This window comes from Nicotiana tomentosiformis, chromosome 4, assembly GCF_000390325.3.
Source record: "Nicotiana tomentosiformis chromosome 4, ASM39032v3, whole genome shotgun sequence".
Lineage (NCBI taxonomy): Eukaryota > Viridiplantae > Streptophyta > Magnoliopsida > Solanales > Solanaceae > Nicotiana > Nicotiana tomentosiformis.
The window spans coordinates 116,917,056-116,944,854 of NC_090815.1; the positions used below are offsets into that span (position 1 = coordinate 116,917,056).

The window sequence follows — 27,799 nt, forward strand, 5'->3', positions numbered from 1 at the left end:
TAGTCCCGGGTTCAACACCCAGTCTTTCTGTGGCTGGTTCATTTCTGCGGGTGTTTTTCCGGATGGTTCGGGCTCAACTCTGCTGGGGGCGCAGCTTTGGTTCTGCAACTGGGCTATTGCCGCCTGTTGAGCCTGTAATATTTCGAAGATCACCCGTAAATTGATCTCATCGCCTTCACCGTTGTGTGTGTCTGTAACGACTCGACTTGTTGTTTTAAGAATTTACGTCCCATTCAGTGGCTTAAGGTCTCGAGAAGTTTTGTAATATGTATTATGGCCCGTGGGTGTGGTCGAGTTTGATTTTCGGAATTTAATTAAAAGAACAATTCTTATTTAGAAGCTTAAATGGAAAGAGTTGACTGGAGAGTTGACTTTTGAGCAAACGACCCCGGAATGGAATTGAGATGATGGCAATAGCTTCGTATGATGATTTCCGACTTAGGCGTATGTTCGGATTTGGATTTGGAAGTCCGTAGGACAATTCGACACATTTTGGCGAAAGTTGGAAAATTATAAGATTTTGGAAAAAGTCCGACCGAAGGGTGAATTTTTGATAACGAGCTCTGATTTTGATTCCGAAAATGGGAATAGCTCCCTTACGTCAATTATGACTTGTGTGCAAAATTTGAAGTCATTCCGGATTGATTTGATACGTTTCGGCACAAAAATATAGAAGTTGAAAGATTTGAAAAGATATAATTTGATTCGATGCGTGATTCGTAATTCCGGTGTTGTTTGATGTAGTTTGAAGCTTCGACTAAGTTCGTATTATATTTTGGAACATTTTAGTATAATTGGTTGAGGTCCCGGGGGCCTCGGGTGGATTTCGGAAAGTTAACGAAGCAATTCGGACTTGGAAGAAGCTGCTGGAAAATGGCATCAGCTGTTGGATTCGCACCTGCGGAATTTTGGGTACAGGTGCGACCACGCAGAAGTGAGGGAGCCATCGCAGAAGCGAAGATGGAAGGGCATGGCAGTGGTCGCAGGAGCGAAGAAAATCTCGCACCTGCGGAAGCGCAGGAGCGGGAAAGGAAGGCACAGAAGCGGATGTTTGCACAGATGCGGATGTTGCATCGCACCTGCTAATGCGCAGAAGCGGAAAGGATTCCGCATATGCGATGTGTTTGTTGGCAGTGGCCTTCGCAGAAGCAAGATTTCGCTCGCAAAAGCGAGCACGCAGGTGCGAAAATTAGTCCGCATGTGCGAAACTGGGCAGAATCATAAGGACCAAAATGGTCATTTTTGGCATTTCGTTTTGGAATTTTTGGAGGTCGGATTTGGGCGATTCTGGAGGGATTTTTCACGAGCTTGGTTGGGGTAAGTGTTCTATATCCTAAAGTGATTATATTTCATGAATCTATGATTATATTCATCAATTAGTTCGGATTTGTGGGGGCGAGGTGCCGTGAGTAAATAATGAGGATATTTGGCACGTGAATTGTCTGTGCAGTTGTAAAATGAAATGTGGGCACGAGGTGCTGTGATGAAATGATAATTATATTTGGCACGTGAATTGTCCGTGCAGTTGTGATATGAAATGAGGGCACGAGGTGCGGGGAAAATATGATGATTTAATTATAGGAATGAGGTGCCATGAAAATATGAAAAATGGATTGAGACTCGTGTTTAAGAAAAATATGAAAATGGGCTGAGACCCGTGTTTTTATGATTTTGAAATGAGGTGTCACATGGTGACTCTTTAATCGAAAGAATTATATTCAAAATACTTATTTGAAAGTATTTTTATTCAAAAAGAATTATATGAAAGAATTATATTTGAGAGATATTTATTCGACGAAAATATATTTGAAAAAGAATTTTATTCGTAAGAATTATATGTGAAAGATATTTAATTGAAAAACTTGATTTAACTGGGTGTATTTATATTTATTAATTATTGAGCGATATTAAATGATGATTTTATTGTCTTACTGTGCATATCATTGGTTGTTTTATGTTGCCCTTATCGTTATTTGTTTCATATTATTTTGTATACTATATTGCACATGTTATTAGACTAGTGAGTATCTTGACTGTACCTCATCTCTACTTCATTGAGGTTAGTCTTGATACTTACTGGGTACTGACCGTGGTGTACTCATAATACACTTCTGTACATTTTTGTGCAGAGCCAGGTATTAGAGATATCTGACTTGAGTAGAGTTAAAGCGGGATCCTAAGGATTCAAGGTAGAGCTACTTGGCCGTCGCAGTCCATTGGAGTCTTTTCATTTCATTGTACTGTTAATTTGTAATCAAACAATATTGTATATTCGGTCCTCGTGATCATTCCATGTATTCAGTTAGAGTTCGTGACTCAGTACTACCAGTCTTCGGAGGTTGTATATTATAATTATTTCCATTGGTAGTTTTTTTAAAAACAAAAATGGCTTCAAAAAGGTAATTAAAATCGGCTTACCTAGTCTTAGAGACTAGGTGCCATCACGACACCTGTGGTGGGATTTTGGGTCGTGACAAGTTGGTATCAGAGCTCTAGGTTCACAGGTTCTATGAGTTACGAACGAGTCTAGTAGAGTCTTGCGGATCGGTACGAAGACGTTTGTACTTATCTTCGAGAGGCTACAGAACTGTTAGGAAATTTCCATTCCTTTCATTCCCGTCGTGCGAAATTTGTTGAATTTGGAATTTGAACCTTTGAATCTCTATTCTCTCACAGATGGTGAGGACACGTACTACTGGGTTAGCTGAGCAGGCATTTGCACATACTGCTAGGGCTGCAAGAGGCCGGGGCCAAGGTAGAGGTCGAGGAAGGGCACATGCCGCGACTAGAGCACCTGTCAAAACAACAACTGTGGAGCCACCAGTAGCTCCAGTTGGGGGACAGGTACCAGAAGCACATGTTGTTACCCCCGAACTTCAGGAGACTTTAGCACAGTTCCTGAGTATGTTTGGTACATTGACTCAGGCGGGATTGATCTCTGTTGCACCAAACATTCCGCAGATTGGGGGAGTAGCTCAGACGCCTATCACAACTCCAGAGCAGCAGGTTCACGTTGGTCAGGTTTCGGGTGTAGTACTGGTACAACCTGTTATTCCGGTTTGGCCTGAGGTCAGGCCCGAGGAATCAGAAGAAGAACAAAAGAGACTTGAAAGGTTTAAGAAATATGATCCACTAACTTTCAGTGGCACAACTGCAGAAGATGCCCAAGGATTTATGGAAAATTGTCATCGTATTCTCCGCACCATGGGTATTGTGGAAGTTAGCAGAGTTTCCTTTACTATATTTCAACTGTCAGGCGCAGCGTATCGGTGGTTGCAAATCTATGAAGAAGGTAGACCAGCCGATGTCACACCATCAACTTGGGCTCAATTTTCGAAAATGTTCTTGAAAGAGTTTGTTCCCCAGACTCTCAGAGATGCGTGGCGCACAGAGTTTGAACGGTTGTGTCAGGGCACTATGACAGTGTCAGAATATGCTATCAGGTTCAGTGAGTTAGCCCATTATGCACCTATCTTGGTTCCTACAATCAGAGAGCGGGTCCGCAGATTCATTGAGGGGCTCGACTATGATATTAACATATGTATGGCTCGAGAGTTGCAAACTGATGCCCCATTTCAACAAGTAGTAGAGATTGCAAGGAAGATTGGGGGTGTTTTAGGCGAGGAAAGGGAGTCTAAGGAGGCCAAAAGGTCTCGAAGATCTGGAGGGTTCAGTGGATTTTACTCTTAAGCTAGAACCCATTATAGCGGAGGCTCGAGCAGTCGGTCAGCTCAGTCCGCACATCAGATTACTCGGAGTGCTCCAGTTTACAGTGCACCACCGATACGAGATTTTTACAGTGGTTATTCCAGTTATCCGACACAAACTCAATACGAGCAGCCGCGACCTCAGAGGGGTTGTTATGAGTGTGGTGATACTAGGCATATCATGAGAGATTGTCCCAGACTTGAGGGGGGTGGATTTCATCAGAACACTCCAGCTACAAGCTTTATTTCAATTGATACTCCACGTGCACAGTCAGCTAGAGGTGGAGGACAGGCGGGTAGTGGGCGCTTAAGAGGTGGAGGTTCGACCCGTTGATTTAATCACTATGATTTGGCTGAGGCCAATACACCAGATGGTGTCGACACATGTACGATCTTGATTTTTATTAAAAATGATATTTTTCTTAATTTGATTCGGTTCTGAATATTGAGGTGAAGTCCTCCTATTATGCTTCACTTATGGGTGAGCTTCGTAAATTTGTGACTCACTTATATGTTTATCCCTGTTGGGAGATTTAAAGATGTGAACCCGTATCTGTCATTTTATTTTTGGTACACAATTGAGGGCTATAATCCCAAAAGTAATTTTTATTATTCATTACAGTGGGTTTAATGTGTTTCAGAATAATTGATTTCAATTTTTATGAATTATATGCCCTACCGGTAGGAGGGTTCATTATATGCTGTGAAAATTATTTATGAAATATATTGAAAAGAAGAAAGAAAAGAAATTGAAAATTTCAGTTGGCACAATGTGCAAAATACTTGTGATTCGGAGTTGAGGACGAAATCCGCGCATTTTATATATGATGTAAAATAATTAAACCGAGTTGCAAACCGCGATGGAAATTATGTAAGGACGAGGTCCTTGTGGTGAAATATTTATGAGTTTAAAATTTTTCCTTTGTGAAATTTAATTGTACAATAGTATTAATAGGGAGTCATGCATGTTAGGCTTATTTGATAATTCTTGTATATTTTTCGGTGCATATTCAACCATTTTCGTGCTGTAAACATTGAGTTTGACCTATGAGATGAGTGCCCAGATGGCGTTAAATGTGACTCATTAATCCGAGTAAGTAATCATGAGGTCTTCATGCTTCACATTCCGTTGTCAGTATTGTGAAAATTCGAAATGAGGTGATGGTTATTATGAGATTAATTGATGATGCTGGAATTAATTATAAACATCTTTTAAGATCAGAAATGTGGTGATGAGCATACATATGATGTGCTTCATGTCCTGATATCATTATGATAATGCAGTGCTTGTAATGCTGAGATTGGTGTTATTGATATATACCTTGTGGTATTATGTTGGGTTGTGGATGTGTTGTTAGGAGTTGTTTTGGTGTTACTCTGGCAGGTGGATATGCCCAATTACAGGGGAGACTCTGCCGAAATTTTTGAAAAATTTGGGAGTTAGTAAAATTTGGAGGATTTAGATTTGCAAAGGAAGAGATAAGTTATGTTATATGTTTGAGGGCGAATGATCCTAAGCGGGGGAGAATGTAACACCCCAGAATTTGTTTTTGAAGTACTTCAACACTATCAAGAAAATTGATGTGTGTGTAGGCATGAGTTGCTATAGCCAGTTGAGACCAATACCGTGCGTTGTGGAAAAAATCAGACCTTTTGTAATGTTGGAGTGTAAGAAATTGATCTTAAAGTCTACAAATATGGATAAAAGAAATAATCTCAAATGAAATGATGTTGTCGGGATTATCTCAAATAAGGTAACGTGGAATCAACCGTGAGTATATGTGTAAAAGTAAAATCATCAATTTGGTAACCTCAGAATAATTCTTAGAACGTTCGAGGACGAACGTTTGTTTAAGAGGTGGAGAATGTAACGACCCGACTTGTCATTTTAAGAATTTACGTCCCGTTCAGTGGCTTAAGGTTTCGAGAAGTTTCGTAATATGTATTATGACCCGTGGGTGTGGTCGAGTTTGATTTTCGAAATTTAATTAAAAGAACAATTCTTATTTAGAAGCTTAAATGGAAAGAGTTGACTGAAGAGTTGACTTTTGAGCAAACAACCCCGGAATGGAATTTAGATGATGGCAATAGCTTCGTATGATGATTCCGGACTTAGGTGTATGTTCGGATTTGGATTTGGAAGTCCGTAGGACAATTCGACACATTTTGGCGAAAGTTGGAAAATTATAAGATTTTGGAAAAAGTCCGACCGAAGAGTGAATTTTTGATAACGAGGTCGGATTTCGATTCCGGAAATGGGAATAGCTCCCTTACATCAATTATGACTTGTGTGCAAAACTTGAAGTCATTCTGGATTGATTTGATACGTTTCGGCGCAAAAATATAGAAGTTGAGTGATTTGAAAAGATATAATTTGATTCGATGCGCGATTCGTAATTCTGGCATTGTTTGATGTGGTTTGAAGCCTCGACTAAGTTCGTATTGTATTTTGGGATATTTTGGTATAATTGGTTGAGGTCCCGGGGGCCTCGGGTGAATTTCGAAAGGTTAACGAAGCAATTCAGACTTGGAAGAAGCTGCTGGAAAATGGCAGCAGCTGTTGGATTCGAACCTGCGAAATTTTGGGCGCATGTGCGACCACGCAGAAGCGAGGGAGCCATCGCAGAAGCGAGGGAGCCATCGCAGAAGCGAAGATGGAAGGGCATGGTAGTGGTCGCAGGTGCGAAGAAAACCCCGCACCTACGGAAACGCAGAAGCGGGAAAGGAAGGCGCAAAAGCGGTTGTTTGCACAGATGTGGATGTTGCATCGCACCTGCGAATGCGCAGAAGCGGAAAGGATTCCGCATGTGCGATGTGTTTGTTGGCAGTGGCCTTCGCAGAAGCGAGATTTTGCTCGCAAAAGCGAGCACACAGGTGCGAAAATTAGTCCGCATATGCGAAACTGGGCAGAATCATAAGGACCAAAAATGGTCATTTTTGGCATTTCGTTTTGGAATTTTTGGAGGTCGGATTTGGGCGATTCTGGAGGGATTTTTCACAAGCTTGGTTGGGGTAAGTTTTCTATATCCTAAAGTGATTATATTTCATGAATCTATGATTATATTCATCAATTAGTTCGGATTTTAATGAAAGAAATCAAGATTTTTATAAAATCTTCCAAAAACGAAAATTTAAGATTTGGAGGTCGAGTTGTTATTGGAATTCAATAAAATTGGTATGGTTTAACTCGTATCGAAATGGGTGTTCGGGTTTCATAAAAATTATGTCGGGTTCCGAGGGGCGTGTCTCGCGTTGACTTTTGTTGACTTTTTGGAATAAATTTTTAAGTCGACGTATTATTATCCGAAATTATTTTCGAGAAATTTTAATGAAGTTATACAATTAATTTGGATAGATTTGAGTTGTCTGGAGGACAATTCAAGGAAGAAGGCGATTTTGGAATATCGGCATAACTTCAAAAATGTAAGTGTTTTGCTTAACCTCGAGTGGGAGAATTACCCCTTAGGCATTGAGTTTTATGTGCCATTTTGTGAAATGTGAAAAGCCGTGTACGCGAGGTGACGAGTACGTACTCGGGCTTATACGTGCAAAATTCATTGAGTCTTAGGAATTATTGTGTAGTAAATTGGAAAATTGTAGAAAATTATTAAATCATCTATTTGCTATGCCTAAATCCTTATTGTTGAATTTGTTTTTATATGACAATTTGATGTGATTGTTACTTGATTATTTATGTAATTCCGTGAATTTGTTGGTTTGATAATTATTGTAATTTAATTTCATTATGGATTTTCCTCTGCAAATAATTAATTAAATGAGCTTAAGAAGAGGTGTTTATATAATTATTGAAAATTTGAATTTAATGAAGACTTTGCTTTATGTCGAGTAATTTCTATCTCTATTGGTTGCTTTTGGGTGTTGTACACATTTTTTGGAGCTTTTGGCTATTTGTTGTGAAATTAATTAATTTTGTTATATCCTTGGAATTTGTTGTGGTCATTGTCAAACTATAATGTGAATTGATTTTGTTATATTGCCGTGTAAATTGTCGTGTTGTGTGAATTATTATTTTTGAGGAGATAAGGGCGGCATTTCACCGTTGATATTATGTTGGTATAAGGGTGGCATTTCACTGTTGTCGTGTTGTTGGAATACTGTCGGGGCGGAGCGATAAAGGTGGCTATAAGAGAGATAAGGGTGCCAATAGGAGCAATAAGGGTGGCTATTGATATTGTCTGGGCGGAGCGATAAGGGTGGCTATAGGAGCGATAATGGTGGTTATTGCCAGGGACGATATGTGATGATGTGGGGGTGGTGGAGTTGATGATTTTCATGTGATGTTGTGATTTTTTTGTGTTTATTTTTATACCTTGTGCAATTTGTCTTGTTGTTGGTAAATTGATAACAATCTGATTTATGTTGAAATTGAGAGCCTGTGGCTATTGCCATGCGGATTATAAAATGAATTGTGAGGACGAGGTGTCGTGAGTAAATAATGAGGATATTTGGCACGTGAATTGTCCGTGCAGTTGTGATATGAAATGTGGGTACGAGGTGTTGTGATGAAATGATAATGATATTTGGCACGTGAATTGTCCGTGTAGTTGTGATATGAAATGAGGGCACGAGGTACCGGAAAAATATGATGATTTAATTATGGGCACGAGGTGCCGGGAAAATATAAAAAATGGGTTGAGACCCGTGTTTAAGAAAAATATGAAAATGGGCTGAGACCCGTATTTTTATGATTTTGAAATGAGGTGTCACATGGTAACTCTTTAATCGAAAGAATTATATTCAAAATATTTATTTGAAAGAATTTTTATTCAAGAAGAATTATATGAAAGAATTATATTTGAGAGATATTTATTCGACGAAAATATATTTGAAAAAGACTTTTATTCGTAAGAATTATATGTGAAAGATATTTAATTGAAAAACTTGATTTAACTGGGTGTATTTATATTTATTAATTGTTGAGCGATATTAAATGGTGATTTTATTGTCTTACTGTGCATATCATCGGTTGTTTTATGTTGCCCTTATCGTTATTTGTTTCATATTATTTTGTATACTATATTGCACAGGTTATTAGACTAGTGAGTGTCTTGACTGTACCTCGTCTCTACTCCATTGAGGTTAGTCTTGATACTTACTGGGTACCGACTGTGGTGTACTCATACTACACTTCTGCACATTTTTATGCAGAGCCAAGTATTGGAGATATCAGACTTGAGTAGAGTTAAAGCAGGATCGTAAGGAGTCAAGGTAGAGCTACTTGGCCGTCGCAGTCCCTTGGAGTCTTTTCATTTCATTGTACTGTTATTTAATAATCAAACAGTATTGTATATTCGGTCATCGTGATCATTCCATGTATTCAGTTAGAGTTCGTGACTCAGTACTACCAGTCTTGAGAGGTTGTATATTGTGATTATTTTCGCTGTTAGTTTAAAAAAAATAGCTTCAGAAAGGTAATTAAAATCGACTTACCTAGTCTTAGAGATTAGGTGCCATCACGACGCCTGTGGTGGAATTTTGGGTCGTGACAGTATCTCGCACTATCGATCGGGCTCCCCTGCGAACGTTGTATTCGGGGTCGGTAGGCAGGTTTGCGTCGATGGTCACATGCGAGTTAGCATCGATCGAGTTCGCGACTGGAACTCCGTTAGGGTCGACAGGAGGCACCTCGTTGTTGTGCACTAAATTTGTTGTTCTCGCCATGGTGGCCAGACTCAGCATTAACGTTCAAATGAGCAGATTGAGAGTTCGACATTTTTAATTTGACCTGAAATTAAAATCTCTCAAAGAACAAGCGTAAAACAGAATGCGTTGTGAAAATTTATATCAAATTACCACTATTATCCTTAGTCCCCGGTGGGCGCCAAATTGTTTACCCTAAAAACGGATAACAATTGAATTTATATGTAGTTTTAAGGATATGTGGATTAATTTAATACGAGTGATTAATGACGTTAGATTAAGCAAATGAAAGACGTAATAAATGGCCAAACTAATGATAAGAGTGATTCCGAGCTTGGTTGATGGCTCAATGAGGAACCTGCTCTCGATTCCAAGCTTGCACTTATGAAGAACTTAAGAACAAAAATAAGAACTTTGAATGACAAAGAGAATTGAAATAAATTACTTTGGTATGCGTGTTAAAATGTATCTCATGAATAATAAGCTTCCCCCTTTATATAGTAGGGGAGTTTTACCCTAAGTACCATTCTAAGAAAGGTAAAAATCTTTTGTTGCGCTAATCACTGAATTTCTGCCGAGATTTACGCTGTGATATCCGGTTGGGCACGGACATCTCGACCCTTTATTAGTCGTGTGCAGATGTTTGGCAATGCTCTCCGAAGTCTTGATCCTCGAACCGGACCCGGAGGATATGGCCCTGATACCCCCGAGGGCAGGTGTTTTGCCCGAGCCCCGATACAAGGGGCTTCTCACTCTGACTCCGATTCGTTACGGTCGCGTTCCTACTCCGTTTTTCTCACCAGAAAATCGGGATATTCAGTGGACTCGGTTTTACCTTTATACAACAAGCAACTTCGCAGAGCAAGTCCAAAAGTGTCTATTGGATCGAGTAGTAATTTTTTTTTTCTTTAGGTGGGGTGCGCTAGGCCCATGCTGTAGTGCAACGCATAGGCGACGCTCGAGAGCCCAGATAGCAAGCTACCTTAACGGACTCTCCCACATATCAAATAATAAACTGATAAGAACAAATACTATATTTGATCTTAGCCAAAGGCCGAGAAAGGTCGAGTAGTAGTTATAACTTGTATATTAGTATGTATTCTGTTGATTCGATAATTTGCCAACCCAACTCCAATATAAAAAAAATTTAAAATTCTCTGTCGTTTCCATTTAAAAGAACTTTAAATATTGTGGCGGCATATTCTGAGTTCTCTTTCACGTCCCAAATGTTTGAATAGGACTTCCTCGATCTACCTCATGAACTTGGTCAAGTCAAATTGCCAACCTAATATTCCAAGCAGTACGTGGCTATATATAGGTATATACTACTCCTAATTAATATGTGGCTCGCTTTCTAATTAGCTATTTTATAAGCAACTGTAATACAATCAAACACAATGGCTAGAGGAGGAAGTCGTCTCACTTCATCATCAGAATTGTTCATCATTTTTCTTCTACTTTGTAGTTCTTTACTTGTCAAGAATTACGAAGCTCGCTCTCTTCGTTCTGCTGCTGAGGCGGATAATAGGACATTGAATCAAGAGTTGCAGCTTGAAAGTGAACTACCTATGGAGGAAATCAACAACTCTGGTCCAAGTCCTGATGCAGGGCACTAGGCATTATAGTATATTCCAATACATTGTGGTGGGACTCAAATATTGTTACATACCCTTTAAAGGAGCCGGCGCAGTGAACTGTAATTGTGAAAAGATTGGAAGATCTGGCCAAAGAAAGTGGATCCAAGATTTAAACTTTATGGGTTCAATCTTTGGGATTCTTATCACTGAACTTATATCCTTAAAGTTATGAGTTCATATCTATAATTTATTGCGATTTTAGTGATTTTTTGTATATAAATTTGTACTTCATGTCGAAAGTTATGGGTTCAATTGAACCCGGTAAGCCCCTGGTTACATATGTAGTCATTTAGCTTACACGGTTCTTTGATTCTTTTGTTTATTCCTTTAATTTTAGATAGTCTTGTATCATTCCTTATGGAGTAAGAAATTATTTCTGCCATCCTTACTTTTCCCCCTCCTCAGGTGTCGAAGGTAACATGAGTACGTGATGTTAAATTTCTTAAAAGGGTGTTTGGAATATTATGCGGGAACTAGCCAGATATGAATATATATAGTTACAATTAATTAGTACATAATTTAGTTTGTTTGTCTTGCTGGTCAAGTAAATGATCATTATAGTTGAAGGATTACAATTACATGCACCAATTTTCGAAAAAACTACTGCTAACTTTTACTTGCAACAAGTTACAAGTTTTCATTTTTCCCTTTATGTCCATCTAAGGTTATTGACATTAAAGCTAGACGTTGATTGTAAAATAAAAGGTATACATATTACTTTCGACAAAAGCTATACCCCAATATAAATACTTGCGGAAGAAAACTTTAGGCCAAATATGTAAGCGGCCCCTTAAAGTTGGTTTCAGTTTTCATTTTAATACTTTAACTAAGATTAATACATATTGAACACTTTAACTTCAATAAAAATGTACCTATTGAACGCATATGCTGAAATGACATAGTGTCTGTAATTACATGCTCTTTTGAGAGCGTGGAAAGAAAAAGCAAAGAAAATACTCCTTAATTTTAATTTTTTTCTCTTCTCTCCTTAATCTTATTTTTTTGCCACCATCATCTCTAGAACGACTCCACCATAACCACGGGCTTTGACACCAAATTTTATCCCTACCGGTCCATCACTGCCAAACAACCTAAACTCAGAAGCCTCTCCATTGCTGAGAATCTTACTCCACTGTAGTAATATTCCAATCTAAGTTTAATCAAAATTTTGAACTCTAACTTCGTGGGGTCAACCATATACTATTACTGTCTATCTCGATTTTGAAATTTAGGGAATAAATTTGGAGTTCTAATTTTATTTGAGTTGGAATTTGTTGGCCGAAACCGTTTGATGCAAGAGAATTAATTTGAGGAGAAAATTTGACCTTCATTAAAGGAGTTTCGAGCTTGAATTAAAAAAAAAGATCTAAAACTTTGACTAAAAATCAATTGGATGTTATAGATTCTTGTTAAAAATATTTTTAAAAATCTGAATCTAATTTTTGAGTGCATTTTAAGGTGGTTCGAATTGGGTTTTGGTTCAAATTTTTCGGAGCCTTCATTACGAGAAAGACGACTTGACTTCCTTGAATTCGTACCTATTTTTTTTGAATTTAATCACTGATTTATGTTCGAATTTACGAATATCTTTATTTCAATTGGTTGTTGTTTGCTCAGATTGGTGATTGTGTGTGGTTCTACTTGTTATTTGGAGAAAACGAAGAAGGGGTTCAACGATCAGCTAGGGAATTAGGCTGGTGAGGAATTGGGGACGATGGCAGGTGAGAAGTTGGGGACGATGGTAGGTATGGGGGTGCAGCGAAGGGGTTGTGGATGGCCTTTTTCTTTCTTTTTTTCTCTCTTCAAATTTGATTTTTTTGTCTTGCTGACATGTCATCTTCTCATTGGTCTCGTTTGCCAAGTAGATAGCAAGTGATGTTCGCGCTCCAAACACAATGTAGAATTATTAAATTTGTGTTTAATCGGTACACTTTTATTAAAGTTGAAGTGTTCAATAGGTATTTGGTTGGTACACTTTTATTGAGCTTGATTGAAGTGTCAAAATGAAAACTGGAGCCAACTTTAAGGGGCCGCCTAGATATTTGACCAAAAGTTTATATATGGGTATATATAAATACGTAATATATTTACTATCAATACAAGCAAAAATTACTTATATTTTTCTTGAAGAAAAAGTTGATTTTAATTTACAATTCGAAAATCAAAGGTAAAACACACAATACTTACACATATCCAATTAACACATTTTACATATTTTCCGGCGATAAACTTTTATTAGTCATAAAGTAAATTAATACACATTCTTACCTTAATTATAATTTAACAATAATAAATTAGTATGATTTAGTATAAATTCGGAAAATGAATAAATATTTACCGATACTCAAAACCAAATATCTCCATCCAACCAAAAACGCGAAACTAAAAAAAAATTAACTTTATATTCATCAATTAGGTTAGGGAGGAGCGGATGTGGTGTAGTGACGGGTTCAATTGAATCTATAATTTTCGACGCGGAACAACAAGTTATGTGCAAAAGTTCATGAAAATTACAAAAAATAAGTATATATAAATCTATAACTTTAAAAATATAACAAGTTCAATGCTAAAAATCTTAAAAATTGAACCAATAGAGTTTAAATCCTAGATTACACTTTGGAGTTAGGGGCATGCAATGTTCAAATTTACCACACTACTTTTACCTTTGCTCCCTTTCCCTTCCTAAATTTCTTAAAAGGAATTTTACACTCAAACAAAATGACCTCCTCCTACAGTAATTGGCCAGCTACACGTTACAAGGGATTTCAGGTATCAGTTATCAGAGTGCCGCCACATCATATCATCATCTCCTCCGCTACCCGACCCGACCCGTAAACTTCCTCTCCCTCCTTCCCTTCCCTCCCTCCCGCCCTTTCTAGATTTCTGATAACCCACAACTAAAAGAAGCGGGTAAGAACCTCAACTCTTTATACAAATTGATCGGTTGAGCTTCTTATTTACAATAAACCCTTTTGATTCATTGGCACTATTATTCTACAGAAAATCAAAGAAAATGGGGAGCTCAAATGCTGGGGTATCGGACAATTCCACAACCATCTCTGATGAAGTTGGTGGCACCACTCATGATACTGACATTGACGTGGTTGACTCCAGTCGTTTTCAAGAAGGTGAAAAAGTACTCGCCTTTCATAGCCAACAACTTTATGAAGCTAAGGTACACACTCCTCCTACCTTTTCTTACTTTGAGCAATTTTTGCATTTGGGTAAAAATAAAATAAACATGGATTTTGTTTTGACTTGTATGTTTTTAATTTTGTTCCTATCTAAGGGTAGATTGTTATTTTTTCAACTAAAGAGGGCAGCCCGGTGCACTAAGCTCCCGCTGTGCACGAGGTCGGAGAAGGGCCGTACCACAAGTATTTATTGTACGCAGTCTTACCCTACATTTTCACTGCTCGAACCCGTGACCTCCTAGTCACATGGCATCAATTTTACCGGTCACGCCAAGACTCCCCTTCTTTTTTTCAACTAATGATTTAAATAAGAAATTTGATTGAGTGGGATTGTGAGAAGGCTTTATAAGGTATAAGATTATAAGATATAAATATAAGGTTACAAGAGAGAGATAGAAGATCACATGGGATATGATTAAGGAAGATATACCAATAGACCCTTAGGGCTCGTTTGGTACGAGAGATAAGGGATAATTAATCCTGGGATTAAATTTGAGATGAGTTTATCCTACGTTTGGTTGGGATAAAATCGTGGTATAACTAATCCCATGGGATCATAGTATTTTTTTTATCCCCATGGAAGGGTGGATTACTAATTCTGGGATAATTAATCACGGGACAACTTGTTTCCCAACCAAACAACCCCTTAGAGTTCAAAATCTCTAGAAAGCATAGGATGTAAGGTAAAAGTGATAACATGATTAGAACATATTCTCAACTACTAGGTATTGCTCATATAGATCTTTTTATTCTATTGGATCCCAAGAGATTGTAGGTCCTTCGAAACAACTTTTTTCCGGGTGATTTTAGGGCTATCTCGTCCCCCCCGTTATAACACCTCCACTAAGACCGGTGCATCTGGCGGTCGACGTAGGACATGACCGAACAAATCTCAAGCGACCTCGTCTCATTTTATCCTTGATGTGTGCTACTTGAACCTTAAATCACAAATGTGTTTGTCTAGCCTTGTATGGCAGCACGCCATCTTGACATCCACATCTCTGCAACACTCATTTTGTGGATGTGTTGGAAAGGTAATTTGATATTTTAAAAATTGCTGAATCCAGTTTTGCATCAATCTGCTACGTCAACAACCTCTTGTCATCTGCATCTTGAATCATTTATTTCAGAATCAATTTTGACTCTTTTGTACCCTATGGACTCGTCCCTTGAAGAAAATTGCCTAATATCATACAACTCTTTAGATCAAATGACACCATAAATTATATTGTAGCAAAGAGAAAATTGGTGAGAAAATAAAATATACTTGTGAAGTAGACACTTATTTATTTATAGGATAAGTCGTTGATCACGTGGACTGAGAAGGGGTTTGGTTCATGAACCACATTGCTGGTATCAAAATTTAACCTTTCCAGATGATTTTTGTTTCTTCGTGGTTTAAATTCCAGTCTATAATAATTTGTTTTACCAGTTAGATTAGTTGATCTTATGGTTAATGCCATTTTAACCATGAATTTTGTACTCATCTACTGCATTTTAATTTTTCTTTTTTTGGGTGGGAAGATTCAAAAAGCTGAGTTTCAAATGAGGGAGTGGAGATATTTTGTTCATTATCTTGTAAGTATCAGTTTCCCTAACTCTATAACTTTTTAAAAGCTCCATTTATTTTACAGTAAAACATTGTTGTCATCCATCTTCTGTTTAGTTGGTAGAGAGTACTTCCTCATGGATATGAATGCGTTGCATGGGAGTGAAAGAAGGTGATTGTTAGATATGTGCTATAACCATGCTTCTTTTTCCTTTTTCAGGGTTGGAACAAAAAGTGAGTACATCATTGTCAAGTTTTTCCTCAAGCAGAAGTTTAATTTGTTCTAAATAAAATTCTTGCTGGCGGCGAATTTTCAAATTGACGTGCATTTGATTATCTGATAAGTTCCATAACATATGGTTCTTTAAAGTCAATTGCGTAGTCTAAAACCTCCCCTCATTCTAGTTCACCTTCCATTCAACTGACTCAGGTTCATTCTTTATAAACTGTTGACCTGCTTCTAATGTTCCCTCCTTTCTTAAATAAGTTTACTGAAATCAGAATTTTTTGTATGCTTCTAGCCTGTATTCTAGGTCAATGCTGTCTGATTATTGGTTTGGTATTGGTGACTGCAAGTAGAAATCTTGGTTTATTACTTGGTCACCCATAGATTGGTTTATTTGATTTACTTTCTATGCATTTCTCAAGGAACACATATATCTTTATTTCTCTTTCACTTTTTAACAGCTGGGATGAATGGGTGGGCATAGATCGACTGATGAAACTCACAGAAGAGAATATTCAGAAGCAGCAGGAGCTTAAGAAAAAACAGGATACAGATAAGAGTTCAAAGGGTGGACGTGGATCACAAATGAAAACAAAAGGCTATACAGGTTAGATCACTAGTACTCTACTGAATTAGCTATAGGGTGATTCTTTTCTACCCCTCCCCTCCTCTTTTCGTGGCGGACATGTTAAGTTACTTCATTTTTTGTGCGATTAGAAGAGCCCACCTGTTGGGTTTTGAAGAAAAATAGATTCTTTAGGTTGACAAAAGCATTCTTTTCATTCTCCAGGTGTTAATTCATTTGCACATGTTTAACCACCTGTGGTTTGAAATATTCCCTATTATGATGTGCTTGATGGGATTTTCCAGGAATACATGCTTTTTTCTGCTGTTATCTTATTTTTCCCCATGCTTCTTAAATGGTTATCTATTTCCTTCTTAACACGGGAATGAACTTTAGAATTACTTGAATGCATTCAGTTTTCGATTGATTACAGGGGGAAGAGGCAGAAAGCGAAAGAGTGATGTTCCGCAGAAGGTACATTTCTGGTCTAGTTTGCCTTTTCTGTTCTAAGGATCAGATGCTTATTTTTCTTTCTGTATCTCTATTCAGGTTTCTTTTCCACTGTAGTACTGACATTCTATTGCCTAACACAAATGAAGGTTGCAATAATGAAGCGAGAGTCCTTTTTAACTATACTTTTTCTGTGAAAAAATGTTCATTTATCTTGTCTAGTCTTTTAACACTTCTTAATAATCGACTTAGAAGTTATACTCTTACTTGTTTGTATCTGATTAAAAAAATGAAAGTTAAACTTACATATTGAAAAGGATGTCACATCTGATATTTTAGTCACACTTAATGCTGTTTGGGAGCAGCACATTCGCATTGATTGCTACACTAGGACCCAGTAAGTTAAGGTTATTCGGTGTCTGTGGCTCCAATTGGCCATAGTTGATATCATTGGATGAAGATCTATATTAAAAATTTGAATGCAATTAAATATTTTTAAAAAGCATTGTTTTGTTGTTGATCTCAAATGAAATGATGCAACTTTGCGGAGATGGGTAGCTAATGATAAAGATTACATGGTTTAGAAGCTAATTAGTTACTTCATGTATTGATAAATTCTCAAAGGTCATCTTTAAATGATTATGGATTGAGTAATCTCTTGAAGGAAGGCCTCGTTTTTCTTGATCCCCATTACTTCCGTGCTATCAAAATTTCCTTGGTCAACGACACTTGGTTGTATAATGCTGGTTTGCAAGTAATTCTTGTTTCATTTTATAAAAGCAAGAGTTTGTTTAGCTTTGGTTTCCTTTATCCCGATAGGTCTCTTTGTTGTATTTTCTTTATCAATTTAGATGTTCATTTAGATTATAATCTTGTTGTTTTCCAGGACAAGTATGCTCCTCCTCCAGAAAAGCTTGTCAATATCCAAATACCACCACAATTAAAGAAACAGCTGATTGATGATTGTGAATTTGTCAACCACTTGGGCAAGGTAAAGACATGCTAAATGCTCCAACTTCTTAGCTGTCTCCTAAATTTGTTGACAGGATATTTGCTATGCCATGTTTGCTTGATTACTTTTCCTTGAAATATCTCCATATTCTCAATCCTACTCTCTTTTGTTTCTTTGTACTTGTAATTAGTTTGGTGTAGACTGGGAGTTCTTTCTTTCCTTCTTTTTTTAAGTTAGAACATCGAGCATTTGGGGTTTACTCTATGAACTGCTGTTTATTAAACTCATATGTAATTTTCCTTTGTTGTGGGCCTTGAGTCAATTCATAATCTAGACGAAGGTGTACATCGCTTTCTTAATCTCCAATGAATTGCTTGATGTGAAAATGAATGTTGAATCACTGTCCATGAACAAAGAGGGATTAGTGATTACACCCTCTTATCTCCAAAATACTTTGCGACTTTGAGTTACTTTCTTTTTGTTCATGCAAAACACCTGATCTCTTTCAATAAATGCTAAATTTAATTCTCCCTCCAATGATTCAAGCTAATTTGATGATCGTTTTTCTCTCTCCAACAATACAAGTAATAGATTGATTCTACTTTGTTACTTCAGAATTGACGTGAAACCTCTTTAGTTAGAACTCTACTTTCATATAATTAAAATTCTGAACATCTCCCTATTTCAAAGTGTGTAATGACTTATTCAAACATCTTAGTCACAGTGTATGTTAGTCAAAGTAGGTCATGTCTTGTGGAATGAAAGTGGCAGATGGTCATTAAACAAACTTTTCCCAACTTCATTGTGATTCAACTGATACGCTGTGGCTAAAGGATTAATTATACATATAAATGTGAATAACAATGTTTTTGATATGACTGCACTGCTAGCATTTATTTCCATTGTCACCTCTTTTATTCTTGCAAGTTGGGGCTGAATGAGATAGTTGACGTGTAATTGACGTTATCAAAAGAGTTTTTGTAGGACTGCAACATAAATCTGAGCACTTCATCTAAGTTTATACTGAAATAGTTAGATATTTAACTTAGTTGACATGACCAGGAGAAGGAGAAATATCCTATTTGATCCTTCTCAGAACTCTCATTCTGGTGAAAAGGATGTCTTATTCTAAAAACAAATATTACTGAAACCTAAAAGAAGATGCTATTAACCTACTTGACTTCACTTCGTGAATAACATATACAGTGCTTTCTTTTCTGTTCAAATTTTGTGAATCTGATGTGTCTGGTTCTTCCTTTTTTTGTGGGGTGCGGTGGGGGGGACAATTAACATGTCTCTATCCTCTTAAGTTGATTGAGTTGAGGGAATATAATTTTGCAGCTCGTCAAACTTCCACGTTCTCCAAATGTAGATGAAATACTAAAGAAGTATCATGACTATCGGCTGAAAAAGGATGGAGTGTAAGCTCTCTATCATTTACGTCAACTTGAATGTTTCTCTAACTAATTGATATGTTGTCTATGCTATTTCCTTTAATTTCATTATATTTTACCCTTTTAGAATCTCTATCCTGTTGATAATAATAGTAGAAAAAGGGCCACTGTTTTATGTATTGTTCTTTTAACTTGATTGTTATCAATAAAAATGCTTTCGCTGTTGCAAAGAATCTTCTTAGTCGATCTGTGAGTTGGACTGCAAACTTATCCCTAGTTGATTTTTGTTGATACCGAACTCTTAGGAATATATTGCAGATATACCTTGCGTTATCAGCTTCATATCTTTCATTTATCTTCTGAAGATGCAAGAATCTGATAATTCTTATGGAGTTTTAATATATTGATCTATTGAGTAACAATGGTTCTGTTCATCACTATTACAAGCTTAATAACTAGTAAATTGAATTTACCTTAATTGATCTTGGGTGAAGGATATCTGATTCTGTTGGAGAGATTCTTAGTGGTTTGCAATGCTACTTCGACAAAGCACTGCCTGCTATGCTCCTTTACAAGAACGAGCGGGAACAATACCAAGAATCAATTAGAGATGATGCCGCTCCTTCCTCTATATATGGAGCTGAGCATTTATTACGGCTTTTTGGTATGTGCATTTTTATCAAATTCTCAAGCAGTTGATGTTTCATGTGACAGTTTAGCTTCGTGTTTATGTTTGAAACTTAGCTACCTATATTCGTTGACTTCAAAGTCCTCATTTGTGGGTGTGGAATGAGCTAAAATTTTGTGTTTGCTGACTTTGTTCCATCTGGCTATACAACAATCATCCAGTTTCTGAGGTCAAGGAAACCTTCTGCTTTAATCTAATACCTTGTGTAGTAAATTACATGAAGTAGCCATGAATATTTGTAGATTAATTATTTGGCTATACTGAAGCCATAAGTAATGAAGACTAAATCCTATGTCAAGGTGTAAAATAATTTTTTTTAGACTTTTTGCATCAAAATTCAGTGTTGCTGAGGCGCAGAGTAGTAAAAGCTTTTGCAGCCTTATTATATTATATGTGTTAAGTGAGTGATACAGATGCTTGTGAATGGTTTTTCTGAGCTTTCAATGTCACTTTATGATTGTGAAGTTAATGTTTGTTTAAACTTGACTTTCACATCCAACATCGTTACATACCCTTAACAGCCACTTCTCTTGTTATCTGCAGTTAAGTTGCCAGAGATTCTGTTCTACGCAAGTATTGAAGATGAAACATTAACAGAGTTAAGGCAGAAGTTACAAGACTTTCTCAGGTTTAGATATCTTATGTTTCTGACGTGGTGACACAGATTTTCTTAACTTGATTTTATCCCGTTGGAATACTTGCAAAGAATTTGAGAAGTGTGTATGTCCACCTAAAATAATGAGCGTAGGAGAATATATAATGGCAACCTTAAACCTAAACTAAGTACTTAATCTTGTCAATAAAAAACTTATGAAGGGAAAGAAAAGAAAAGAGTACTCCATCTAATAACTTGGAAACTACAGTTGTATTACCTTAGAATTAATAGAATGAATTATAATTAAACATTACTATAATAAATTGTTTTGCCCCCTTTGCTGTCTCGTCTAGTCTCTTCGGGTTGAAAAAATAAAATTTTGTCCTTAGTTTGGCTTTCTGTGATTAATTGTGAATCCATGTAATTTTCTCGATGCTTCTTTATATTCATGGAGTTCCAAGGATAGTTGATTTGAACATAACTCAAGACAAATGGCAAAAGTGGACATTTGAGTTGCTATTCTTAGTAGAATTGTCATATCCGTGTTAGATCTCTTTGCTAAGAAATTCTTCCAAATAAAAGCCACCTCTTCACAAAAAGAAGGTAGAGGCTTATTAATTGAAATCATTAGTTTGTAAATTAAGACTTTAAATACCAATTTCTCATCTTCAAGGCCATCATCAGCAGGCAAGACATCAATATGGGAGGATCAATCATCATACTTAGAACCCACATTAAATTAACTCATGATATCATAGATTCATAGTATTGATCATCTTCCATTTATACAAAAAAAAAATGTTTAATCATTTTCCATGTTCTAAATATTCAATTCAGCTTCCCGGGAGGTTATTTAAGATCTTGTTATTTAGGATTGAGGAATTAGTGTAATTGAGGGATTGGATACAGTTAATGAGAAGCATAGAGAGGAACCAGAAGAGGAATCAGTGGTAGATGAAAAAGGGAATAAATCTGAGGAAGAGGATCTAGAAGAGGAGAGCAAGACTAAAGAGAAGAATGATGAACACAAAGAAGAGGGAGAAGACGAGGTCGATGATCACGATCAAGAAAAGTTTGATGTAGAGGTTGATCAAGAAGAGAATATTGTTGATGAAGACAAGGAAAGAGGAGAAGATGATGAGAAGGCAGCTGAGGAGAGAGATCCTGAAGTGATCGATAGTCAGGTGGAGGAAGAGGCCGCCATTGAGAGAAAAAAGAGTTAGAAACGAGTTTCGGGTAATGGGGTGTTAAATCGGTTCGGGTCTTTTCGGGTGGGTTTGGGTATTAGTGAGAAAATGGGTTAGGGTGTTTAAAATGCTGCCACGTGTCCACCAAGAATGGGTCCGTTAGATGGAGGGGTAGATATGTTTAAATGGGTAACGCTAGGGGTAGATAGTGTCGAATAGTATAATGGACCGTACATATAACTAATATTTGATAGTACAGGGACACATATAGCCCCTTTCGGTAAAAAGAAGGTAGAGGCATATTAATTGAAATCATTAGGTTGTAAATTAAGACCTTAAATACCGATTTCTCATCTTCAAGGCTACCATCAGCAGGCAAGGCATCAATATGGGCGGATTAATATTCATACTTAGAATCCCCATTGAATAACCCATGATATCACAGATTCATAGTATTGATCATCTTCCATTTATATATTAAAAAAATGATTAATCATCTTCCATGTCCTCCTAAATATTCAGTTCAGCTTCCCGGTTGGTTATTTAAGAACTTGTTATTTAGGATTGAGGAATTAGTGTGATTGATGGGCAATTTGTGAGTGACTTTCGATTCTATCCCTACCAGAGTCCAGACGCACAATCATAGTTCCTACTTTGGTACTGCTACAACAAATAGTGGTCATAGCTGAGCAGAAGAAATCATACCATTTTCATCTTTTGACCAATGGTGAACAGGATGATTCTCTTGGCTATGCATCATATTTTGTCCTTGTTCCTACCATTCAATGTTCCCCTTCTAATTTATAGGCTTTCAGTTGTACCTTCTTATCCTCCGGGATTTCAATGTAATTGAAGATTCTATCAACTCTATCAATCCAATCAAGAAACTCCTTAGTATGTAGATGCCCCTTAAAAGAAGGAAGATCAATCTTTAGCTGAAACTCCCCTCGGTAACTTTATTCTTGCTATCAAATGGATTACCATGATTATTATGTTATCTTGTGCAGAAATCTCCTTACTCCATAGCCAGTAGTACAAGTCTAATTCTTTCCTAAACTAAGAACTATTATTTTGCAATTGCCTTCTGATAATGGAAGTTTGTTGCTCATTTTGAATGTAGTTACATTCCCGCCAATAACTAATCTTCCTTCCTTGCAGATTCCTGCAGAAGAATCAAAGTGCATTTTTCCTGTCCATGTACCATTCTGCGGAAGGTTTTGATGTGGCTGACAAGAAACAGGATAACTGAGTTGGAACTTTTCTTCTCTATTGTACATTCTATATCGCACCTACTATGTATATTCTCTGTTCTCCGATGCAGAACTATGTTGTATTACTAGGGATGTTACTAGTAAATTTTGCTGCATAGTAGCTCGCACATGTTTTCCTACTTAATGCCTGTGCAGTGGCTATTCCAGTGTTCAAATCTATTCTCTTGAAAACAGGTACTTGAGTACAACTAACTTGTGTTACATATGGGAAAGAAATTTGCTCTGCGATAGGTGTCGACAATGTTGAGGTGCATTGAGTTATCTTTACATAAGACGTATTTCCTATTTCATGGCATGACATCTTACGCTCATCCCTTTAGTCCGTAAATTATGTATTAAGCTTATATTAAATAATCTATCTACTTTTACCATATCTGTTATTACTAAAAAGTTAATGCTGCTGCACGTTAGATTTTTTCTGCAAGATGATATTTTTTTCCCTTTTTTGTGATGTGGACTGCTAGAGTGGAACGTAGGTTGATAATGATGCCCATAAAGTTATCATAAAGATGGGATGGTTGGACACAACGAAAGAAGAGTCATTGAATGGGCTAGAAGAGTCATTGAATGGGCTAGAAGAGTCATTGATCAAGTTAGGTTAAGCAAGGTGGAGCAAGCCTCTGCTGATCAAGCAAAAAAGCAACAGAATGATTCAAAAGCATGTGTATGCTAGCCTTCTATTAAATCATTGAATATTGTAATTAAGGGTGGACTTTGTAAGAGTTAAAATCAAATATATACACTGTTTGCCGAACATCATTTTCTCCAAAACAGGCTCTGCTGTTTAAACAAATGAAGTATAGAGCATCTTCCATCGGCAATAATCAATTTTTTCCTAGGATAAGCACATAATGATCATTGTCATTTGTCATATAGGAAGTATTAAAAAGAAAAACAAAAGTGAAAAGAGAACCAGAAACTAATAACAATCCTCAGTGCTTCTAAAGATTAGAAAACTTTACACAAGACTAATATGTGGAGTTTCTACAGTTGCACCCTTGCTGTCCCCAATCACAAAAAATTAACCATTGCAATTTGTATGATGCCTTGAATAGATGTGTATCTCTCATCTTCATCAAGACTTGCACCAAAAACAGCAAAACAGCGCAGAAGATCGCCCTTATCTCCGTGAAAACTTGGACAGCAAATATATCACAAAAAAGCAAAATAGTGCAAAAAGAATAACATGCATCACATGGTTTGATCCTTCCTGGATGATACTCCTGTTCAACCGTCTCATATTGTTCTTCACCCCTGCTTGAGCTTTGATCAATGTCATTTGCTGTTATAATGGGAAAAGTGTGAGCTTTGAAGGAAATAGGGAAGTTATATAACTTACAAGAATGATTCCATAATCATGAGAATCTCAGATAGACCGACCAACCAACACATTTATAAACAATACCACACTAACTCTAGGAAAGTTTACTACTTCTAACGGCCTGAAGCAATCTATTGCAGCAATTTGCTGAATGGGATAACTATTAGAAATACACCATTCAAATTTACAATCAGTTGAAAATATGCAGTGTATAGTCCAACATATCCCCGCACAAAGTACCCTTAAGAACAAAGAAAAAAGAGAAAAATGGAATCAAGTTTGGGCTTATTATTAGATCTAACAAGGATGTATCTTTCAAATCACTAGAAGACCTATAAGAAAAGCATAGAGAGACAAAGACATTCAGGCAGGTTGGCATGGCAGTAGGTAAGACAAACAAAGGCTACGAGTACACTGTCATTCCCAAAATATTTACAGTAATAACAATTACAATTCCCAGCAACTATAGAGGGAGAGAGAGTGTTAGATTGTTATCCAGTGTTACGAACATAAATACCAAACAAGCTCCAATATACAAAAACTTGATTGTTAAGGTATATAAATATATGGAAAAGTGACTAAAAAGGACTTACAGAATATCAAATATACTTGGAAGAAAAGGAGAAAAAGTTCATGGCATACCAGTTGGTTAATAAAATCATTCTGATATTTTGCTTCAGACTTAATTTCTTGGGCTACCTGCAACATGAAATATTTATAAGTACTAGCAAAGGGTAAGTAGGAATAAAAATCTGAAACCCTGACAAAGATGAAACAAGTAAGGCCAACAAATGAGTCATTGGAAAAGATGACCTATAAGGAACATATAGTATAAAGATATTCCGGGACTCCTACAACAGGACTTACACCCAAAGAAATGTTCAACTAGAAATACAAAACTTTAGTGCTGCTTGAAAATTCAATCTAAGACATTGCAATTATTAACACATCTGCATGTGGAGGTCAACAATCAGTGCCAGTGCTAGATACAAGAAAAGGGGACAGTGGGAGGTAGAGAGATGATGTCTTTGTTCTACTGCCGAAATATGCAAGTGACAATCAGATGGTTAATTTTCTTACCTTCTTCAAATAAGATCAAGTCAAGAAGTGATCGTTCCTAATACCTTATCGGGACAGCAACAGTTAGGCACACATCGAATCCAACTTAAACTGGAGACAGAGAAGCATCACACTAGCCATGTCTTTTGGTGCCATTTGCAGCTTTTCGGTATTAGCGTGTGTCCAGGCATCAATGTACTCACCAGATAGCCGGGAGATCAAGAAGACTACATTGGCAGTCGACTATGAAAAATGGGAAGTCGTATTACATCAGCAGAAGTAAAAGATATAACCTCAATGTTGAGCGCAAATTCAGAAATCAATATTTTTTGGGCCAAGTTGATTTAGACCAGAAAAGAAGGGATTTAGGCTTAAGATTACTCCAAAGAGTGAATTAACATCTTTCTCATAACAGAGTGTGTGGGCCAACTTGGCAGTCGACTATGAAAAATGGGAAGTCGTATTACATCAGCAGAAGTAAAAGATATAACCTCAATGTTGAGCGCAAATTCAGAAATCAATATTTTTTGGGCCAAGTTGATTTAGACCAGAAAAGAAGGGATTTAGGCTTAAGATTACTCCAAAGAGTGAATTAACATCTTTCTCATAATAGAGTGTGTGGGCCAACTTGTGCACACCTCAGCCATTTCACCGAGTACCTGCTACCTCCAATTGGCACAAGTATCGGGTAACTCTACTTGCCAAGGCTTAGGCATACGGAAATAAATAACTTAGTATTTTTGTGTCTCTGCGGGGACTAGAACCCTAGCTCCAAGGTTTGAACTCACTTCATTGACCACTAAGCGACAATCTTGGGTTGATTAACAACTTTAACAATCCAGTACGATACGAAAAATTAATGGTAAAAGTAAAATATACATTTCCGTTCCCAAATCTAAGGTAAAATCCTAAATTAAAGGATAGAGAGCAACATTCCTGAATGCAACATTGTGTGGTTTAGTTGAATCCTGAATGCTGTATTGTCATTACACTTTCGTTTGTTCATGGAAGAGACTTCAACGATCTTCAACCTCTATGCCTAACAAGTTTCACAATGTTTTCTAAGAAATATTGTTATTAGTGTCCCAACACAACACATCACCTTATTTAAAATGGATCCATGACATAACACATCACCAAATTTGACATGTACATACATATTAAAGACGCCACCGGTTATGCAAAAAAAATATCCTCCAACAAAAAATACAAGATACTAAAATATAGAGCCACAGACAAGGTGATAGGTAAACATACATTTCTAAGCTGTTTCACTTGCTTGCGAAGACCTGTAATCTCGTTATCTAGGTCTCCGTGCATCGGATCAATCCGCACCTGTATCTCATCTGAACCACCTACTTGCCTCGTACTCAATCCATCTCTGATCAATCAAACAACAAAAGAAAACAACTCAATTTCTCAAAAATTAACCCAAAAAATGCAAAAAAGTGTATTTCTGTTAATTTTCTCCTAATTAGGTTATACTTTTGGTAATTTTTTGTTACATAACACTTCTCTATCACAATTCAAATTGTGCAAGCAATTAGACCATAACAAATTATAATTTAAGAAGACGATAATTTTTTTTTCCGTTTTTCATAGATACCTGGATCTGTGGGAAGCAGCACCGTAGAAATCACCGCCTCTATGAGAGATAGAAGCCATTGAAAGAAAAAACTGAAGGAACCTCGAAACCCTAGGTTCACCAAAAACTTTAAAGTATCAATAAAAAGGATTGAGAATTTAACACACTGAAAAATACTTCTGTGCTGCCAAAGATCGTCCAGTTTTTAAAATTATTTTAAAATAGAAGTAGAATGTTGTGTTCAGTTAAGGAAGGTAGCTGTGAGTCACAGCCTGTTACCTTTTTCATTGATGTAAGATGACGTTGGCAGGGCATGTCCACCGTTCGATTAGGGAATCTAACGGTGAAGGGCCGACCGCTAATTTGCCAGGTAATGGGAGCTACACGCAGAATATAGATCCCACGTTGATAGTAGCAGCTAATTATTGAGTTGCTTGTTTCTTTAACCAATGACTTAATTCCACGTAGGACGAAGCTGTGTGTGGGAATGTAGATTGACCTTTGACATCTTGAATTTTTAGTAATAATTACTCATACCATCCAATTTTCTTTTGTTAGTAGTACTTCTTAATTTTAGGGCTGTTCACAGTTTCACGAAAAACCGATCCAAATCAAACCGATTAAGTAAACAGACTTAGTTTTTGATTTAGATTAGTTTTTGTTTTAAATTTTAGAAATCGTTAACATTTGGTTTGGTTTTAGTTCCATTATAAAAAAACCAAAAAAGAAATCGAACCAAACCAATAAATTATATACAA

General features: G+C 36.9%; 2 protein-coding genes and 1 pseudogene across 6 annotated transcripts; 1 reads left to right on the forward strand and 2 right to left on the reverse strand.

Annotated features, from left to right (window-relative positions):
* Positions 1–10,280: 10,280 nt before the first annotated feature.
* On the reverse strand, positions 10,281–10,434 carry LOC117278474 (U2 spliceosomal RNA; annotated as a pseudogene).
* A 3,296-nt stretch (positions 10,435–13,730) lies between these two features.
* On the forward strand, positions 13,731–23,302 carry LOC104103136 (protein MRG1-like). Of its 3 annotated transcripts, XM_009611020.4 has the most exons (11): positions 13,731–13,915; positions 14,006–14,180; positions 15,724–15,777; positions 15,969–15,982; positions 16,436–16,581; positions 16,973–17,013; positions 17,876–17,980; positions 19,283–19,362; positions 19,830–19,999; positions 20,567–20,651; positions 22,964–23,302. In XM_009611020.4, exons 2-11 carry the CDS (start codon positions 14,019–14,021, stop codon positions 23,052–23,054), a joined length of 948 nt encoding a protein of 315 aa, XP_009609315.1. In that variant the 5' UTR covers positions 13,731–13,915; positions 14,006–14,018; the 3' UTR covers positions 23,055–23,302. The 3 variants fall into 3 exon arrangements, with proteins under 3 accessions (XP_009609315.1, XP_070056290.1, XP_070056291.1); XM_070200189.1 differs by having other exon boundaries at positions 13,749–14,180; XM_070200190.1 differs by lacking the exon at positions 15,724–15,777 and having other exon boundaries at positions 13,749–14,180.
* A 583-nt stretch (positions 23,303–23,885) lies between these two features.
* Positions 23,886–27,446, reverse strand: LOC104103135 (bet1-like protein At4g14600). Of its 3 annotated transcripts, XM_070200191.1 has the most exons (5): positions 27,321–27,446; positions 27,063–27,152; positions 26,714–26,837; positions 25,040–25,096; positions 23,886–24,358 (listed from the first exon to the last, which is right to left on the reverse strand). In XM_070200191.1, the coding sequence occupies exons 2-5, from the start codon at positions 27,119–27,121 to the stop codon at positions 24,197–24,199; spliced, it is 402 nt and encodes a 133-aa protein (XP_070056292.1). In that variant the 5' UTR covers positions 27,122–27,152; positions 27,321–27,446; the 3' UTR covers positions 23,886–24,196. The 3 variants fall into 3 exon arrangements, with proteins under 3 accessions (XP_070056292.1, XP_009609314.1, XP_070056293.1); XM_009611019.4 differs by lacking the exon at positions 27,321–27,446 and having other exon boundaries at positions 27,063–27,289; XM_070200192.1 differs by lacking the exons at positions 23,886–24,358; positions 27,321–27,446 and having other exon boundaries at positions 25,067–25,699; positions 27,063–27,289.
* Positions 27,447–27,799: the final 353 nt, after the last annotated feature.